Raw genomic sequence first — 19,020 nt, 5'->3', positions numbered from 1 at the left:
GCACAACAGGGATGTCCCAAACCAACCCTCAGGACGTGATCAGAGGATGGAGGTGACACCAGGCCCTCCTGTGCACCCTACAGCCAGGGAAGGGCAGCCCCAGCTGGTGGCACCTGTCCCAACCACGGGGGCCAAAGAGCCAGAGGAAGCCCCAGGCCCTGGGGGGTACCGTGTCCGTGTTTACCCACCCACGAGGCGCGAGGAGGACATAAAGCATGCAGGGGGAGGGTTGTTTTTTTTTTTCAGTGTTTATTAAAAACAAAAACAGGAAAAAAGGGTTGTGGTTTCTGTGTTTTTCCTTTTTTTTTTTTTCTCTTTTCTTAGAAAGACTGGTGGCCAGCAGCAGCGACAGCGAGGGCTGGGGGGGTCCTTACCTGCCTTGGGGGGCTGAACCCCCACTGCCGCCATCCTCTACTAAGGTGCCCCCAAAACAGCCCAGGGTGGGGGCGACGCCTTTTCCACGAGGCACCCCGAAACACCCCTTGGGGGGCTACAGCCCCCCTGTCAGGTCCTGGCAGGGCCACACATTAAGGCAATCGTCCTGCTTCACCCTGCCTTTCTGGGGGGCGCGGGGGCCCTCCCTGCCGGAGAAGGGGCCACCCCACGGGGCACACCCAAGGGGAAGCTATCGCTACGGGCTATGTACACACCCCTGCAGCAGAGCTGCACCCCGGCCTGGCTGCGGGGCGCAGGGGAGCTGCCCTGGGGCTGTTTGTGCTCAGCAAGTGGATCCCCCCCTGCCCTCCCTCCCCATCCCACCCTGCAGCCCCCCAAACTGGGCAGGGATGAGGGGGGGGCACGGGTCCCCCCTCCCCACCCCGCCAGGAGCGTTCGTGCAGGCCGGCAGCCGTGGCTCTAGGAGTCCTTGAGCATGCTGATGCGGGCGTAGATCTTGAGGGCAGGGCCCAGTTTGATGTTCATGGTGCTCATGAGGTGGTCCTCCTTCAGCAGCAGCAGCGCCTGCCCGTCAATCTCCTGCGCCCTGAACTCCTCTGCGATCTCCTGGCAGCCTGCGAGGACGTGACCACGTTCAGTACCACCCCAAAAACCACTTGTGCCCCCCCCAAAGCCCCCTGCTACCCCTGCTCCTCACCCGGCAGCGAACGGATGAACTCATAGACGTCCTCCACGTTCCACTTGCTGGGCTCACTGGGCAGGAAGCGATGCCCGATGCCCGCCAGGTCCCGCATGTGCATGTCAGGCAGCTCCATGTCGCGCAGCTCGAGGTCGCGGTCGCCCTGGCGCCGGCGCGAGGTGGACGAGCTGGCTGAGATGGGGGACAGCGGCTCCTCGTAGCTCGAGTTGTCCGAGCAGCGGCTCGAGTCCTCCTGGCTGTGGTTGAGCTGCAGTGACGCCGTCACAGAGAGAGGCACCGAGCCCGTCGGGAGAGAAACCGGCGTCTGCAGGACGGAGCGACCGGGCAGCACCGGCCTCGGAGCTCGCCCGCCTGCGCTCCCCCAGCTTTGGGGACAAGTCACGCCCACCCCCTCCTCACCTGCTTCTTGGTGTCTTTGCTCAGGGTGGGCACCTTGCAAGTGCGGCGGCGCCCGTGCGGGGGGCCACCGGGTTTCTGCAGCTTGCTGCGGTCGGGGTGGAACAAGCCCACGCGCTTCGTGCACCCCACATTGTACCTGCACAGGAGAGGGAGTGAGAGAGTGAGGCTGGGGGAACCTCCAAAGGGTGCATGGGGAGGGGGCTGGCCCCCGAGTTACCTCTTAGCACAGGCCATGGAACAGAAGCGCTTGGAGCGCTTGAACTTGTAGGCGAAGTCGACGCGGCCGCAGAGCTCGCACTTCAGCTTCGGGGGGTTCCCCTCCTCTTTGGATTCTGGGGGGCGCGGAGGGACACCCAGAGAGAGAAACGCAGCCAGCTCAGCCGCGGGCGGGGAATGGGGGGTGGGGGGGGAGAGGGAGGGAGAAGCCGGTGCCCCCTCCCCGTTGTGCTCGGCTCGGGGGGCCGGGCGCTACCTTGCATGTAGGGCTCCTCCATTTCGGAGTCGGTGGTGGTGGTGTTGTCCTGCTGCGGGAGTTTCTCGGCCAGCAGCTCCTGCGCATACTTCTTCTTCAGGTTCCCCACCAGCAGCGAGGACCGTCCCACCTGCGGGAGGGGCGTCAGCGGGGACCCCGGCCCTGCCGCGGGGGCGCACCGGGAGCCCCGACGGGGAAGGAGGAGGAGGAGGAGGAGGAGGAGGCCGCGGGCGGCCCACGCGTACCGGGAACGGCTCTGCCCCCTCCTGGATGACGAACCCCTCGATAACGTGCGTCAGGATCTGGGGCTTCACTATGGCCTGGGGCGGTTTGTTCTCACCATTGTGCGGGGCAGCGCCGGCGACGGTGGAGGCAGAGCTCCCGTTCCCCGAGGTCATGCCGGGAGCGCTGGCGTCGGGCTGCGCATGAACGCGGTCGGCGCCCGGCTCTGCGGGGGCGAGGCCGCCCGTCAGCCCCGGGGGAGCCCCGGGGGGGCCGCGCTGACGCCGAGAGACCGGGCCCCGGCCGCCCCCTCCCCGCCCCCGCCCGGCCCCGCCGCTCCCCACCCCCCCCCACCCCCGGGGCCGCCGCCAGGGCCCCCCCCCCGCGGCCTGGGCCCGGGCCCCGCCGAGGCCGCGCCCCGCCCGCCGCCCCCCCCCAGCCCTACCTGCGCCCGGGCCGCGGCGGCTCCGGGCCGGGGGCGGATGCGGAAGTGAGGTCAGCGCCCGCCGGGCCGGGCCGGGCCGGGCCGGGCCGAGCCGGGGCGGTGGCGGCGGGGCGGGGCGGGGCGGGGCCGGGCGCGCACTCACCGGCGGCGCTCAGCGGCGCGGCGGCCCCGGCGGCGCCATGGCGGGGACAAAGGCGGCGCGGGCGGCGCTCGGCGGCGGCGGCGCGGGGACAAAGGCGGCGGCGGGGCCGGGCCGGGCCGGGGCGGCGGCGGCGGCTGCGCGGGGCGGGGCGGGGCCGGGCCGAGGCCACGCCCCCGAGCTCTCATTGGCCGCCGCCGCCAACGAGCGCGCGCATGCGCACGGCGCCGCCGGGGCGGGGGAGAAACCCCCCAGTGGGAGGGGCACGGAAAGAGGCGGGGCTTCACGAGGGGCGTGGCTATGCAAATGAGGGGGCGGGGCTTATGGAAAGGGGCGGGGCCTCCCCAGCGCCGTGCCCCCGGTCTCGCCCCGCGGCCCCGCCCCCCCCCGGCGCTTACCGTGGGCCGGGGGCCGCTCGCCCGGGGGGGCCTCGGGGCCCGGGGGGGCGGCGGGAGGCGGCGGCTGCGGGGCGGGGGGCTGCGGCGGGGCGGCGGGCGGGCTCTCGGCGCTCCTCTCGGCGGGCGGCGGGTCCCGGCGGGCGCCCTCGGGGATGCCGAGCGGGGGCTGCGGCGGGGACAGCGTCAGCGCCCCCCCCCCGGCACCGGGGCACCGCGGCGGGGGCCCGGTGGGTGGGCACGGGCACGGGCACGGGCACGGCGGGACGGTGCCAAACCCCGATGGGGCACCCGCGCGTGGGTCGTGCCCATGTGCAATGCACGCACCGGAGGGGCGCGGGACCCCCGTGTGCCCCCGTGCACCCGGACCGGGGCAGTGCCCGGGCACACGCGTGTGTGCGGGGGGGCCGCATGCACACCCACGTGCACCTGCCCGCACCAGGCGTGCCCCCCCATGCACCCCTCGCACAGACCGGGACCCCCCCCGTGCCCCCCAGCTCTCGCCAGCCGGGCAGGGGGCACCGGGGGACCGGGGGGGGGGCCCTCACCGTGGCACCGGCGGGCTGCAGCTGCAGGATGACGGCGGAGGCGTGCTGGAACTTGCGAGGGGCCCCGTGGCAGCCGGGGTGCCCGTTGGGGGCAGCGCCATCAGCCCCGGCACCGTGGGGGACCCCCGGGCTGGCCCCCGCTTTGGGTGGGGGCACCGGGCCGGGGCTGGCGGGGGGCAGCGGCTGGAGCTGGGGGGCGGCCGGCCCCGGGGGGGGCTGCCCGCGGGGCGCTAGCTGCTGCTGCTGGATGACAAACTGCTGCTGGATCGGCTTCGGCGGCTGCTGCAGGAACTGGGGCGGCTGCAGTGGGGCGTAGGCTGTGGGGACAGGGCCCGCGGCATCGTCACCGGTGCCTCGCCCCCAGCGCGGCTCCCCCGGCTCAGCCCGGGGCCCCCTCCCGCAGAGGCTGCGTCCGGCCTGGCACCCGTTCACCCCGGTGCCTCGGGACAACGGTGCCGGCGGCTGCACCGGCTCCTGCTGCTTGGTGGCCGGGCTGAGGCTGTCCCGACGGGGTCCCTGCTTTGGGGGGCACCTCAGCACAGCACCCCGAGGCTCGGTCACCCCAGCAGGGTGCTTGGTGCCCAGGGAGCGAGCAGCCTTCACCCCGGTGGGCGAGCTGTGGGTAGGAACCTCCTCGCCCCTCTGGCCTGCAGCCTCACTGCCCCGCCAGCCCTGGACCCGGGATTTCTAGTCGAGGGCCATCAGTAGGCTTCAGAGTGAACCCCCCGCAGGCTGGCCCTGTTCGCTCCACCCAGGGCCGGGCTTCCAGGGGAGCTGCAGGTCCTGCGCAGGCCCTACAGGGCCCACCATTAGTCTCCAGGGTGAACGCCCTGCAGCCTCCCTTCCTGTCGCTCTCCCTGAGTGTCCCCCCCACGCCCCTCCCACCCCCCCGGCGCAGAACCTTACCTGGGGTGACGAGCGGGTGGGTGGTTGCGGGGGCGGCGGCGCGGGCCAGGGGGTGGGTACGGGCCTCGGGGCCCTCGGCCTTTTTGAGGTGGTCGCCGGGGGTATCAGGTGGGGGGACCCGGGGGGGGGCGGCCCGGGGGGAGCCACCGGGGGGCTTCATGGCGAGGGCGGGGAGGTGGGGGCCGGTGGGGCGCAGCGCCAGGCTGTGCACCTGCAATGGCAGCAGGTCAGCGGGGGGAGCTGGCAAAGGGGCAGGAGGGACAAAGGGGTGCCGGGAGGGCCTTATCCCCTCACCGGGGGGCTCACCTGGGGGGCGGCGGGTGGTGGGGCGGGCGGCGGGGCCGGTGGTGGGGCAGGCGCGGGGCTCTCGGGCCGGACGGCGCTCACGGGGCCCGTGGGCGTGAAGATGAGCTGGGGGGGAGAGAAGAGTGGGTGCACGGCCCCAGTGCGTGGGGGTGGCACCCTACACGTGTGTGTGTGTCCCCAAAACATCCTCATGGGGTGGCAGAAACATGGGACATGATCATGGGCGCCCATATCAGAGGTACCTTGAGGGGTCTGGGCACCCCCAGTGCTGTGGGGAACACCCCATAGGGTGTAGGCATCCCATGGGGTCTGATACCCCTTGCCCAGGGCAAAGGGCACCCTCCTGGGGCCAGGCACCCTACAACAGGCCTATGGGTACCCTCTGGAGTCTGGGCACCCCGTGGTGAGGGTGAGGGGCACCCTGTGGGGTCTGGGCGTCTACTGGGGTCTGGGCACCCCTAGCAGGGTGAAAGTACCCCCTGAAGTCTAATGCTCCTTAACCCCATAGGATGGACGCCCTACACAGCCTGGGCACCCCCCAGCAGCGTGGGGCACACTCTGTAGGGCCTAGGTGCCCAGTGGGGCCTGGACACTCCAGGGTGGAGCAATGGGCACCCTATGGGGTCTGAACACCCCAGAGGAGGGTGTGGGTACCCTGTGGTGTTTGGGCACTCCCAGCAGTGCCACGGGCATCCTATGGGCTCAGGTGCTCCCTACGGGTGCACCCCACAGCAGTGTGACAGGCACCCTATGGAACCTGGACACCCCACAGCAGGGTAAAGGGCTCTTTATAGGGACTGGTTACCCCATGGCGGAGCGATGGACACCCCACTATGTCCAGGCCACCCCTAGGGCACCCTAGGGCTTTTGCGCATCCTAAAGGTTCCTGCACGGTGGGTGCCGAGCACCTGCAGGTACCCTATGGGTCCCGGCAGCCTCGCGGCACGCTGCCGGCCACCCCGTGGGTCCCGGCCACCCCACAGTGCCATGGGGCAGGGCGCCTCTTACCATCTGCGCCCGCAGGTACATCTGGGCCTGGCTGGCGGTGAGGGCGGGTGAGGCGGCGTTGCCCAGCAGCACGGCCTGCTGCGCGATGCCCGACGCGCCGGGGGCGACGCTCTGCGCCCGGTTCAGGAGCTGGGCGGCCGCTGGCGACGTCGCCAGGTTGATCTGCAAAGAGGGGGGCGGCGGGAGAAGGCCGGGCTGCTGGGCCGGGGGGGGCCGTGCCACGGCAGCGGGGTTTACGGGGCCGGGGACTCACCGTGGGCTGCTGCGCCGGTGCCGCCTGAGTGCCGTTGGCACCCGAGGAGCCGCTCTGCCTGTTGGCCGCCAGGCTGGCCTGCGGGAGAAGGAGCAAAGCATCACTGAAACCGCAGCACCCATGGGTGCCCCTGCGGCGTGCCGGGTGGGGGCGAGGGGGGCTCTGTACCTGCTGCACGGCCGCCAGGCTCTGGAGCTGGGCGCTGGTGAGGTGCTGCTGCTGCAGGGCGGCCGTCTGCAGCATCAGGTGCTGCTGCTGCGCGGCGTACATCTGCTGCAGGTACTGCGCCGCCGTGTTGGGCTGCCGGTGCAGCGCCTGCTGGATCACCTGTGGGGCGGCGTCAGCGTCTCCAAAACGCCCACCCTGCCCCCAGCCCCCTCTGTGACGCCGGGAAGCGTCGCCCTTTAACCAGGACCCCCCCAGCGCCTGGGGGTTTCTCTGTTCTGAACCCAGTGCCGGACCTGACCTGCTCCAAGCCCGACCCGGCCCTGTTTTTGGGTTAGTTTCCCACGTTCTGATTCCGGAACGCATTCCCAAATCAAATTTCTGAACGGCTTCCTAAATATTTCGGGCATCTTCCTGCCGGCCGCCACCCTACCTGGACGGTCTGGCGGTCAGGGATGCTGCTGTAGACGGAGATCTGTGGGGCGGGCGGGCGGCCGGTGCCGGTGCTGCTGGGCGTCGTGCCGGTGCCGCCGGCGCTGCTGGAGGGCGGCTGCGGGGGCGCTGGGAGCTGCTCGTTCTCCATGGCGGCCGGCCGGGGCCGCGCGAGGCGGCGGGGTCAGGCTAGAGCTGGGTGGAGACAGAGAAGGGTGAGGGAGGCACCTCCCAGCGGGGATCCCCGGGGTGGGGGGCCCAAGGGTGCTGGCCGGGGTCCCCCCCAGCCTCGCGCCTCCGCCCCGCTCCCGGCGCTTTCCTGCGGCGAGGCGGCACTGCAAAGGTGGTGGCGGGGATCCCAGCCCCCTCCCCGCTGTTTCCTGCCCCCAGGCCCGGCTGGGGGCCGGGGGGGGCCCCCAGGGGTTCCCGGTTCACGCAGCTGGGGCTGGGGGAGCGGTGCCGGGGCGCTGGGGGCAGCCCCAGGGTAGCTGGGATGGAGGGCGGGCGGCGGGACAGAGGGACACAGGGCTGGATGGAGGGACAGAGGGACGGACAGAGCCAAGCGCCGAGGCTCCCACTGCTCCTCTGCCCCTCAGCCCCCCGCAGATCTGGGCAGGAGCCTCCAGGGCTCCGGAGGCCCCCCAGCCCCCAGTGTCTGGGTGTCCCCATCCTGGGGGTGCCGCCAGCGCACCCCGGCTGCATCCTGCCTGAGTGGCGGGATGGGATGGGAATGGGACGGGGACGGGATGGGACGAGGAGGGGACGGGACACAGACAGGGACGGGACGAGCCTCCAGGCACTGGGGGAAAGGGAAAAGTGCTGAGGGGACGGAGGGAAGGACGGGCAGAAGGAAGGATGGACAGAAATATGGAGAGGAGTGGGAATGGTGAGGGGAAGGACGGAAGGCTGGACGGACAGCGGGATGGAGGAAAGGGATGTGGGGAGGATGTAAAGGACAGAAGGAAGGGAAGGGGGAGGACAGACAGAGTGACGGATGGGAAGCCCGGACAGGAAGGGAAGGGATGAGGGGAGGGAGAGAAGGAAAGAAGGAAGCAGGAAAGGGACAAAGGACAGGAGGGATGGGGACAGGAGTCGGAAGGGATGGAGGGACGGGTGGAAGGAGGGATGGAAGAAGGATGGGAGGGATGGACAGATGGAAGTGGGGAAGGGAGGGAGCAAGGAAGGAGGTGAAGGGAGGAAGAACAGCCAGAAGGAATGGAGGGACAGACGAAAAGGACAAAGGGACGGGGACGGGGACGGAAGGAAGTAGGGAAGGGACGGGAGGAAGCAAAGAGAGGAAGGGAGGGAAAGGTGGATGGATGGAGGCATGGGCTGAGGGGGGAGGACAGACAGAAGGACAGACAGGAGGAAATGGGAAAGGGGCGAAGGGAAGGACAAGGAAAGACAGAATGACAGACGGAGGAAAGGAACAAACGGACAGACGGATGGGAGGGAAGGGACAAAGGGAGGGAAGGAGAGAAGGAAGGACAGACTGAGGGACGGAGGAGAGAGGAAGGGGACAAAAGGAGGGCGGGAGGGTGGGGAGAAGGAGGTAAGAAAGGGATGAAGGGAGCGAGGGAAGAGGGACGGACAAAAAAGGCAGGGATGGACGAAAGTACAGAGGGGGGCAGGGACGGACGGACAGAGAGGACGGGATGGAAGTACAGAAGGGAGGAAGGAACTGGGACAGGGGTGGAAGGAAGGAGGAAAAGCACAGAAGGAAGGACGGATAAAGACGAAGGGAGGGAGGGAGGGAGGGAGGGAAGGACAGACAGAAGTAGGAAATGTCCGAATGGGGGAAGGAAGGACAGAGGGATGACAGGACAGGAGTGGCACAGGGTGCGGGGAGGGGAGGGCATCAGGGAAGGAAAGGGCCGAAGGCTGGGAGGGGAGGACGGGGGACAGAAGAGGTGGAAGGAGAGGAAACGAAGGAGGAAAGGATGGATGGAGGGGACAAAGGGAAGGACAGAAGGAAGTGGGCAAGGGACGGATGGGAGGGATGGAAGGGCAGGAGGAGGACAGGGACGGAGGGCGCTGGGTGCTGTCGAGGCTGCAGGGAGGTCCCAGGGCAGCAGCAGGACGGAGCGGGAGCAGCTCCAACACCTCCAGCACCACCGCGGCCCCAGTCGCTGCCAGTGCCATGCCCACGCCACCAGGCCATGGCCACCGGGACACGGTGGCTCCGCTGCCTCCACCCACGGCCACCACGTTCTGGCACTCCCAGAGGTGCCAAGAGGCCTCCGGCCACCTGCCCGGTGGTGGCCCTGCCACACGTCCCGGCCAAGCCCCTGGAGGTGCCACCACGGTGGGCGCCACCAGGGCGGGTGCCATAGCCAGCACCAGGGACAGCGGCACCGGGTGCTCCACCATGGACAGCGGCCACAGTGGCCACGGCGGGTGGCCCTGGTGGCCACAGCAGGTGACCCCGTTGGCCACGCCATGGCACGGCACGGACACAACCCGCCACCGTGCCCCGGTGCCAGGCCCAGGGGACGCGGCAGCAGCGCCGTGTCCCGGCCTTGGTGGCGCCTGGCTGCCCGCAGTGCCGCATCCCCGGAGGGCGCCGCTGCCCTGACGCTCACGGGGACGCCGCCAGCGCGTGGCTCTGGTGCCACGGTGCCCGGGCACGGCTCCCGAGGCCCATCCCTGCTCCACAGCCGGTGTCGCCGTCCCCGCTGCTGCTTCCTCCCGGTGTCACCGCCGCAGGGCCACGTCGCCTCGTGTGGCTCCCCAGCTCCGCTCGCCGCCACGTGTCCGCCGTGTGCCACTCTCGACGCCGCCTGGGCGGGAACCGCGCTCCGTGCTCCGTGCTGAGCGGCTGCGCTGCCTCGTCCGGCTGCTGAGCAGCGGGTGCCGGTCCCGGTGGCACCGGGGCCTCGGGGACACTGCCACCGGCACCGGGCAGGGGGCGAGGATTCGGGGGTGGCCACACCGGGCCCTGCCGGAGCCGGAACCCCACCGAGGGGCGCCCCCGGGACCCCCGCTCCGGGCCCCGGAGCCTCCCCAGCAGGAGGCGAAACCGGGGTGCGGGGGGGACCGGGGAAGGGGGGGGCGGGGAGGACCCGGGGGGGGGGCGGCGGGCGGGGGGAGCCAGGGAGGGGGGGGTGTGGGGGCGGGGCGGCGCTGCCGGTGCCCGCGGGGCGCTGCCGGCGGCCGGGGCCGTGCCGGGGCGGGCGGGGGGAAACTGAGGCACGGCGGCGGCGGCGGCCCCGCGGCCACACGGACGCGTGCGCGGCGCGGCCCGGTCCCGCCCCCCCCCCTCCCGGTCCCGGTCGCTCCCAACCCCTCCCCGCCGCCTCCCCGGACCAGACAAAGCCGCCGGGGCCCCGAGGCGCGGCGCGGCGGTCCCGGTACCTGCGGCCCCGCGGCCCGGGCCGAGCGGCTCCCGCCGGCCATGACGGAGGCGCCTCCGGGGGCTGCGGCCGCGCGGGCCGGCGGGGGCGGGGCGGGGCCGGCGGGAGGGGCGGGGCCGGCGGCGGAGGGGGGCGGGGCCTGGCGGGGAGGGGGCGGGGCCGGGCGGGGCGGGGCGGGGCCGGGCGCTGCCTGGGGGCGGCGGGCGGCCGCGGTCATTTGCATGTCACGTGCTCCGCGCGTCCAATCGGCGTCCGGCCGGCCCGGCCCGGACACGCCCCCCCCCCGCGCCTCGCGCCCGCCATGGCAACGGGGCGGGAGGGTGGGGGTGGGGGCCGGGTCGCCATGGCAACGGGGGCGGGGCTGCCCGCGCGCTGCCCCGGGAGCTGGGGGGGGGCGAGGTTTGCAGGGGGGGCACCGGGATCTGCAGGGGGGGCTCAGTTCTGCGGCTGGGGCTCAGGGCTTGCAGCAGGCACTGGCGGCTTGGGGGCTCCCGGGGGGCTGCACAGGGTGCGGGGGCTCCCGCCCAGCCCGAGTCTGCCACCGGGGGCCGGGACCCCCCCCTCAGGGCTTCGCTGCAGCCGCCAGGAGGGGGCGATGCCCGCCCTGCCATGCTCGGGGCGGCACAAGGAGCCCTTCGCCTTTTTTCTCCCTTTCTCCCCCCCCGTTTATTTTATTTTATTTTATTTTATTTTATTTTATTTTATTTTATTTTATTTTATTTTATTTTATTTTATTTTATTTTATTTTATTTTATTTTATTTTATTTTATTTTATTTTATTTTTTATTTTATATTTTATTTTATTTTATTTTATTATTTTTTTATTTTTTTATTTATTTTTTATTTTTTTTTGCCCCCTTCCCTGCACAAGCAGCACCCAGCAGCGGGGAGCACCTCCGGGACCCCACCAGCACCCGCACATAAAACCGCTCTGTAAGCAGCCGGTGGCCCAAACCGGGTGCTTTCCAACCCAAAAAGGCGATGGCTTCACCTCCACGTTTTGGGGTCACCGTGATGGGCCCCATGCAAGGCCAGCATCCCTCAGGTCCTGGGGTGCAGGAGGGAGCTGGGCCCGGGCTGGGCCCCGCATGCCGACGTCGCACCCGCGGCACGGCCACCGGCACCGCGCTCCCGCCACGCTCTTCCCGTGCTCGCACTGGGGAGCCAGGCAGGAAAAGCTTTTAAGCAGAAATCCTCATTGTTTCCACCCAGCGGGGTGGCCATTCAGCCTCCAAACATACGGAGGGCTGGGTTTCCAGGAGGAAATTTCCCTCCAGACGCAAGGGGATGTTAAAAAAAAATAATAAAAATAAATAAAAAAAAATGCTGCGTTTGGCCCAAAAGCTCGGACGGGGGGGGGAGGAGGAGGAGGAGGAGGGTTTCTCGGCGAGGTGTGGCCCAGCCGCCCCATGCGTGGGCTCGGCGGGCACAAATATTTGTGTGGATATTGAGGAGTGGGTGGGCGCCGGGGGGAACAAAGCGCGGACGCGGCGCATCCCCGCAAACAATGGGGCCGGATATTTCCCGGTGGGAGCAAGGCCTGGCGATGGAGCTGGCTCACATCCTCCTACCTGCGGGCCCTGCACTGCCCGGGTGGGCTCGCGGTGCCACCGGGACCCCGATTCACGTCCTGGGGGGGTATAAGGGGGCTCTGCCCCTGCCCTCTGGTGCCATGGGCGTCCCGAAGCCCCTTGGGTTGACTCGCACCCATCCCTTGCGTCCGCCTGGGATGTGGCACAGGGGTCACCGCCCTTCCCAGGGCTTGCATTTTGCCTGACCCCTTTTTCCAATCAAATTGCTCCCAAATCCTTCCTCCCCAAGGGTCGCAGCGGTTGCTAGCAGCATCCCCAGAGCACCATCACCCCCAGAGCATTGCCCCCCTGCAAAGCCCCCAGCTGCCCCCGGCGCTGCTGGAAGGGCTCCAGGGCAGGGCAGGAACGCAAGGAAAGGGGCTGGGCGGGTTATGCAAGCTGCCCAGTTGCCTCTGGGGGGTTGTTTTATTTTTTATTTTTTTGCCATGAATTCAGGTATTTTTCCAAAGGAAATCGCCCGGTGACGCAGCTCGCCTCAAGCCTACGCCTCTGTCCCCGGCTTGTTCTGGATGCCGGCGGGGGGCTGGAAGAGGCGGAAACCCCCTGGGTCCTGGAGCCCTTGGGAAGTTTGGCAACTGCCGGCACTGAAGGGGCTCAGTGGTGGCAATAAAATCCCCCCCAGATCCTTTTTAGGGGTGCTCCAACCCAACATGTGGATGAAACATCTGCAAGGACAGGCTGCAGGAGAGGAGAGCTTGTCTTCAGGGCTCTGTGCGGCCAAAACTTGCTTTTTTTTTATATATATTTTTTTGTACAACTTAAGTGGGTCATGAGCGCTGTTGCCAGCGGGGGAGTTTTCTTGCAGTCCCCCTGCTTTTACCTCGAGCCTCCCGTTTCCTTTCACCGAGCAGAAATTTCAGCTTCCATCCACTTGGTGTCAGCTCCAGCCCCTCTCCAGCCCCACGCTGCCAACACTGCTCCATCCGTCCGTCTGTCTGTCCCAAACCACCCCATGTCTGGCCGTGTCGGCCTGTCTCAGAGGGGTGTGTTAATCTCCCTGCCATTACACCCTTAATTTACCAGCCTTAAGAACTGCCCCATCTCCTCTTTGCATACCCACCAACCCAAATTGGAGCGAGCGGCTTGGATTTGCGCCCTGCTTTTCGGCTGGGGATCCCAGCGCCAGGAACCCCCTACATCGCCTCGATCCCACTGTGTCTTATTTAAATCGTGCCAGTTCATTTAGAAGCTCCCTTTGTTCAGGAGGATTAGGGGTGGCAGAGGACGGCGGTGGGACTTTGCAGTGGAGGGGGGACGGGGGTCCTGACCCCTGAAGGGAGCCAGTGCTCTTGGTTTGACCGATGTGTCCTGACCCCATATGCCGTCGGGCTGTGCAGCGAGGTGGCAGAAATCACATTGCACCTGGTTGGTGCAATGGGAGTTTTCTCCAGCACGTCAAGGCAGGGTGAGCCTGATGCTTCTGGGGACTTTTCTGTGCCCTTGTGCATTCCAAGGCATTCAGCATCAGTGGGGCATTTAGCGTTGGTGCATTTAGCATCAATACATTTTGCATTGCTCCCAGGGCGCTGCTTCGTACAATACACCCCAGTGAGGGCCCCAGCAGCAGCATGAGCACCGATGAGTTTACAGGAGTGAGGGATTTTCATTTCTGGTACTTGAACACCCTGAGAAAACTGTCCTAGCAAAGATTTTCTCACTCTGTAAAACTGGTGACCCCGTTCTCCCTGATTCTTCCAGCACCATCTGGACAAAATATGCCTGAGAAGAGATTTCAGTATGGTCAGATTTTTATTTTTATTTTTTCCTAAAAAATAACAAGCCTTCCCCAACAGAGTTTGAGCCTGTACTTAAGCAGGATGTTTTGTCACTGTCCTGAAAGCACTTGAACAAGAATTCCCCAGATTGCAGTACTGGGGAGAGGGTTGCAGTGGTGGGAAGACAGGAGAGGATGGAGGGGCTGGCAGAGGGGCTGGCTGAGGGACTGCAGCAAAGGTTTCACAGGCAGAATCGACACTGGTAATAGCAAAGAGAAAAAAAAAAAAGGTAATAGAAAAAAAATATATCAAAAAGACGGGTAAGCCACTCTATTAAATTATTCTGCCCGGCTGGAGCCGGACACCCGTTGCCTTTGATCCTCCCAGCCCCGTCCAGTTCCCAGCCCACGGGACCCAGCTCCTAATGGGTACTGACAGCTCAGGACAGCAGCCCCCATGACTGCAGTGAGACTGACGCTTTGTTAATGAGCCCTAATGAGGCTGAGAGGCCCAGCGAGGCTGTCGGTGGGCTCTGCTGAGCCGGCGGGGTTGGGAGTGATGGGATAAGGCCCCTGGCCAGCCCAGGGGCTCTGCAAGCGGGAAGCAGAAAGAAGAGATTTTATTTTCTCTTTTGACTTTTGGGCATCCATCGTTTTTACAACATCTGGCAGTGGGAGCACAGCTGGGCTGTGAAAAGGCAACTTAATTCCTCTGCTCTGCCCTCTTCTTGCTCCCCCCCCCCCCCCCCTTTTTTTTTTTTTTTTAGTTACTTTGGATTTAACAAATTCCTGGCAAGGCCCTGGGCTGGTCCATGCCCCTTGGGCAGGCTCAGTCCCCTGGGTGAAGCTTGTGGGGAGAAACAAACGCTGGGTCTCGTGCCTCGGGGCACCAATCCCCCACAACATCAGCCTGGCTGTTAAAAAAAAAAAAAAAAGAGAAAGATTTAATTAAAGTTAATTCAACAGATGATGCAGACTGGCAAGCTGGGGGCTTGGACTCAATAGGATGGGATATAGGGAACTGATAGCAACCCACCCTTGCAATGGGTTTGCAATGGATTTGCAATGGGCCTTTATTGAGCTTGCAATGGCCTCTATCAGTAAGTGTTAAATGTCTCCTGGATGTTTTGTGCCTCTATCAGTAAGTGTTAAGTGTCTCAATGTTTTGACTGGAGGCAAAACAATTTAGCAAGTTTCAGGAAGCCAGATCCCTGGTCCTGATTTTTGAATACCCACCTGCAAAGCAGGGTGGGCATTGAGGGTGCTCTAGCACTGCAAACCCATCAAAGTGCTCAAATCCTCATGAGCCACCAAGTGTTTCTGAACATCCCTGTGATGCTCCCAGCTCCCTGAGCAGGGACAATCGCCTGTGCTTTGCAGCTGGAGCCTGCTCAGCTGGGGAAAGAGCACCCAGCCTCACTGCAGATCGATCCAAATTGCATCTCTGCAAGCATCTGCGGCTGTGTGCGAGCCAGGCTTTTAATAAAGCTCTTCCCAAGAGCAATAAGGCTTTGACTGTCCAATGGAGCTGATGTCTGGAGGCTCTAGATAGGTACACCTTCCTCCCGTTGCCTCCAGCCGGTGATGTTTCCCAGCGATGTTTCTTGTTTTGGGCCATCCGGGGAGAGGTTTTGCTTCAAGTAATCCTGGGAAGAGCTCTGCGTCAGCCACCACTGCCTCTCACCCCTGTGCCCTTAGCTTTGCTTTCAGCGGTTTAAGGAAAAACAGCTGCAAAAGCGGTGGATTAAAGGGTTGGCTGAAGGCAGGGGGTGGGAAGTCCCTACAGCGTGGGGCCCTCAAGGTGCGATGCCTGCGTGGGGCTGCGCCGAGGAGGCCGGGCAGCAAGGCTCCTTCCTGGGATCAACGAGGCCCCACAGCCTCCAAGTAACCTGAACCAGAAGGGAGGGGAGCCCAGGCTGGAAAATTCAGTCCGGGGAGGCCTGAGCCTCTCCCTGCGCACATCGTGGTTTCTTTGATCCTGGCTCTGAGCCTCGCTTCCCAGCCTCCCCCCTTGCCTCGGTGCTGGGGGTGCAATGGGCTAGCAAGGGGCTTGCAGTGGACCTGAAAGGGGCTAGAAAGGGGCTTCTAATAGGCTGACAATAAGCTTGCAACAGGCTTGCAATGAGCTTGTAACAGTTGTGCAATGGGCTCCTGATAAACTTGCAAGGGGCTTGCAATGGGTTTGCAACCAGCTTGCAATGGACTCACCTACTGGGCCTGCCCAGAGCAGAATTTACTCTCTTCCTGGCAGATCATGCAGTGCTACGCTCGTGGTGTGTGACCACGCTGCACTGAGAACTGAGCTGTGGCCTGGGGGGTGCTGAGCTCTCTACCAGGGCTCGAAGGGTGTGTGATAACAGCAGGTTTGTTTGGAGTGCGTCATATCACACTTGGGGCTGTTGCACCTGGCTGGGGAAGTTGTTCCTGGATTGGCTCCTGTGCATCGTGGTGCTGGTGTGTATTTACTTTGGGTGCTGACGTATGCGTTTCCTCCTCTGTTCTGGTGCTGAATCCCTTTCTTGCCATACAAGGGCAAGGAGGGCTTGGTTTTAGGGCCAGTTTTCTCTGATGTTTTAGTAAGTTAGCTGGACGTAGGACTCAAATACTACGTAAACTTGCGGATGATACTAAACTGAGAGGAGCTGTTGATTCCCTTGAGGCTAGAGAGGCCTTACTGAGAGATCTTGATAAATTAGAGGGCTGGGCAATCACCATCCACATGAAGTTCAGAAAGAGCAAGCACTGGATTCTGCACCTGGAAAGGGGCAGCCCTGGCTACACGTACAGGGGAACGAGAGGCTGGAGATCAGCCCTGCAGAAAGGGTGGTTCTGGTCATATCTGGTCAGATGGTTCTGATCAAAGGCAAGTTGAATCTGAGCAAGCAGCGTGCCCTGGCAGCCAGGAGGGCTGGCTATATCCTAGGGTGCTTCAGGCATGGCATTGCTGGCTGGCAATGGAAGGGATCATCCTGCTGTGCTGATCTCTTCTCTCTGGTGACAGTGACAGGACCCAAGGGAACGGCATGGAGCTGGGATAGGAGAGGGTCAGGCTGGATATCAGGAAAAGGTTTTTCACCAAGAGGTGGTCGGACACAAGGACAGGCTCCCCAGGGACATAGTCACAGCACCAAGCATGCCAGAGTTCAAGAATCGTTTGGACAATGCCATCAGACACAGGGTCTGATTTTTGGGTGGTCCTGTGTGGAGCCGGGAGCTGGATTTGGTGTTCCTTGTGGGTCCCTTCCAAGTTGAGATATTCTGTGATTCTATGCAACAACCCCCCAGAAATGTTAATGACTGTTTTCCATGTTTGCCATTTGCTGTGTTGTTTATCACATTGTTTTGCTTTGGGAGAGCTATGATGAAAGCATTGGCCTTGAGCCCTACGTGGTATTTGGATCCTATGTCTCTGCTGCTTCAGTCTTCTGAGAACCATCTTGTGGAGAAAATCAGCAATTACACCTTTCCCCTTTTCTCCTCTGAGGAACGTTTTGTAGAGAGAGGAAAGGACAGCACCTACCCACAGAAGCACAGAGGGGCTGGGGGTGCCCCGGCTCCATCTTGTCCTGGCCGCCCGCAGCAGGGCGCCCAGGCCCGTGCCCAGGCAGCTGCAGAGGCTCTCTAAGGAGGAGACTCCACAGCCCCTCTGGGCAGCCCGTGCCAGGGCTGCGACACCCACACAGCACGGGAGGGCTCCCCGGTGCTCGGCTGGGACCGCCCGGGCTCTAGTTTGTCCCGTCGCCCCTTGTCCTGGCACCGGGCACTGCCGAACAGGGCCTGGCTCCGTCCTCCGTGCACCCTTCAGGCCCACCAGGTCCTTCCCTGCCAAGCTGCCGTCCACTGGGTGTCCCCAGCATGTCCCGGTGCTGGGGTTGTTCCCAGATGCAGGCCCTTGAGCTTCTTCTCCTGGTTCAACTTCAGGAGGTTCCCGCGGCCCATTTCTCCAGCCTGCCCAGGTCCCTCTGGATGGCAGCACCACCTCCTGGTGTATCCGCTGCTCCCCTCAGTTCTGTGTCAGCTGCAAACTCCACCCCACCATCCAGATAGTTAATGAAGACATTAAACAGGATGGGACATAGTATTGGTCCCTGGGGCACACCACTTGTTACTGGCCTCCAGCCAGCCTTGGTGCCGCTGGCTGCCTCCCTCGGGGCCTACCTGTTGGACCTACCAGCCTACCCCGCTGCCCACCCAGCCCTGCCTCTCCTCTGGGGTGGGGCTTTACAGCCTTTAACAGCCTCTCAGTGCCACAGATGTCTTCAGACTGTTTGTACTGGTGTGCATTGTGAGCCTGATTTGGGCAATTGTTCATAAGGCTAAACAATGTCCGAGCTGCGGGACAGGCAGGAAGATTTCGCCTGCCTCAAGGCAAAAGATTTCTGGTCTGCAGTTGTAAGAGCTGGGTAATGGATGTGCTGATCAGGAGGAGGGGGCCCTGCCTCCAGCCAGGTGGAGGCAGAGGACAAACAAGATGGGAGTTATCACACCTGTTGGGATGTGACTAATAAAATAACAGCCGTGTCCCCACCAGTGAACAAAAAGGAAACCCAAACCTTCCTAGGCATTGTGGGGTTCTGGAGGATGCCTTTTCCAGGTCACAGTCAACTTGTAAGTCCTCCCTATCAGGTCACCTGAAAGAAGAAATTTTTAAGTGGTGCCCTGAGCAGCAACAAGTCTTTGAAGAGACCAGAGGGAACATTGTTTGTGTGGCAGCCCTCAGGGCACACGGGGCAGGACAAGATGTAAAAAACACTCTTTACATCACAGATGGGGAGCATGGCCCCACCTGGAGCCTCCGGCAGAAAGAAATAGACCTGAGATTGACCTTAAGGGTTTGGAGCTGGGGGTGCTGAGCAGCTACACCCCAGCAGGAAAGGAGGTGCCAGTGGTGTCTGAGGGGGGGTTGAGCAGCTGCAGAAGTGGATGGTACAGAAGCAGAGCTCTGTGACTGCCTGTGAAGGGCTCGTTGTTCAAAGAGAGGATCCCCTCTACTCATCGTGATATGTGGTGTAAGGGGGGAGCACTGATCGCACCATGGGCCCAGATGGGGAGCCCCAGCCACCCTGTGATCCTGGAAGTGTTTGTGGAAGGCAGAGACCTCAGCATTGTCTGAGGAAGTGCCCCATGCCAAAGAGGCCCCACTATCTACTAAATTGCCAGAAAACAAGAAGCAATATGCCCTGTTACTGTCAGATTGTGAGAAAGCACTGGAAAGCTGCTGTGTAGAGTCACATGAGTTGCGGAAACTGCCGAAGGAGAAGGTGAATTGAGTCAATTTGCAGAGGTGAAAGCCATCCAACTGGCCCTAGAAGCTGTGGAACGAGAAAAGTGACCAGTACTTTATCTCTGTACTGGCTCCTGGATGGTGGCAAATGCCCTATAGGGGTGGCTGCAGCAATGGAAGTGATCCAGCTGGCAGCGCAGAGCCAAAGCCATTGGGGTTGCTGCATTACTTGGCCTCTTTTCTCAGGTGACAAGTGACAGGACACGAGGCAACAGCCTCAAGTCATGCCAGGGGCGATTTAGGTTGTATATCAGGAAGAATTTCTTCATGGAAAGCGTGGTTAGGCATTGG

The 19,020-nt window shown here is 64.0% G+C and overlaps 1 protein-coding gene across 3 annotated transcripts; it reads right to left on the bottom strand.

Annotated features, from left to right (window-relative positions):
- Nucleotides 1–229: 229 nt before the first annotated feature.
- Nucleotides 230–10,270, bottom strand: PHC2 (polyhomeotic homolog 2). Of its 3 annotated transcripts, none has more exons than XM_068658580.1 (15): nt 10,141–10,270; nt 6,788–6,981; nt 6,358–6,516; nt 6,190–6,267; nt 5,937–6,098; nt 4,929–5,033; nt 4,623–4,833; nt 3,717–4,033; nt 3,172–3,337; nt 2,213–2,415; nt 1,969–2,097; nt 1,713–1,849; nt 1,496–1,631; nt 1,094–1,343; nt 230–1,010 (listed from the first exon to the last, which is right to left on the bottom strand). In XM_068658580.1, exons 2-15 carry the CDS (start codon nt 6,935–6,937, stop codon nt 856–858), a joined length of 2,358 nt encoding a protein of 785 aa, XP_068514681.1. In that variant the 5' UTR covers nt 6,938–6,981; nt 10,141–10,270; the 3' UTR covers nt 230–855. The 3 variants fall into 3 exon arrangements, with proteins under 3 accessions (XP_068514681.1, XP_068514680.1, XP_068514678.1); XM_068658579.1 differs by having other exon boundaries at nt 1,094–1,400; nt 1,713–1,827; nt 1,968–2,097; nt 10,141–10,269; XM_068658577.1 differs by having other exon boundaries at nt 1,094–1,400; nt 10,141–10,269.
- Between the last annotated feature and the right edge of the window lie 8,750 nt (nt 10,271–19,020).

The sequence above is a fragment of the Anas acuta genome, chromosome 22 (genome assembly GCF_963932015.1).
Source record: "Anas acuta chromosome 22, bAnaAcu1.1, whole genome shotgun sequence".
Taxonomy (NCBI): domain Eukaryota; kingdom Metazoa; phylum Chordata; class Aves; order Anseriformes; family Anatidae; genus Anas; species Anas acuta.
This window is presented reverse-complemented; position numbering and strand designations above follow the sequence as displayed.

Coding starts and splice junctions, on each gene's coding strand:
- PHC2 (XM_068658577.1), bottom strand. CDS start 6,937: ATGGAGAACGAGCAGCTCCCAGCGCCCCCGCAGCCGCCCTCCAGCAGC. Junction 5,034..5,936: donor TGTACCTGCGGGCGCAGATG/GTAAGAGGCGCC, acceptor TCTCCCCCCCAG/CTCATCTTCACGCCCACGGG. Junction 1,011..1,093: donor GTTCATCCGTTCGCTGCCGG/GTGAGGAGCAGG, acceptor ACGTCCTCGCAG/GCTGCCAGGAGATCGCAGAG.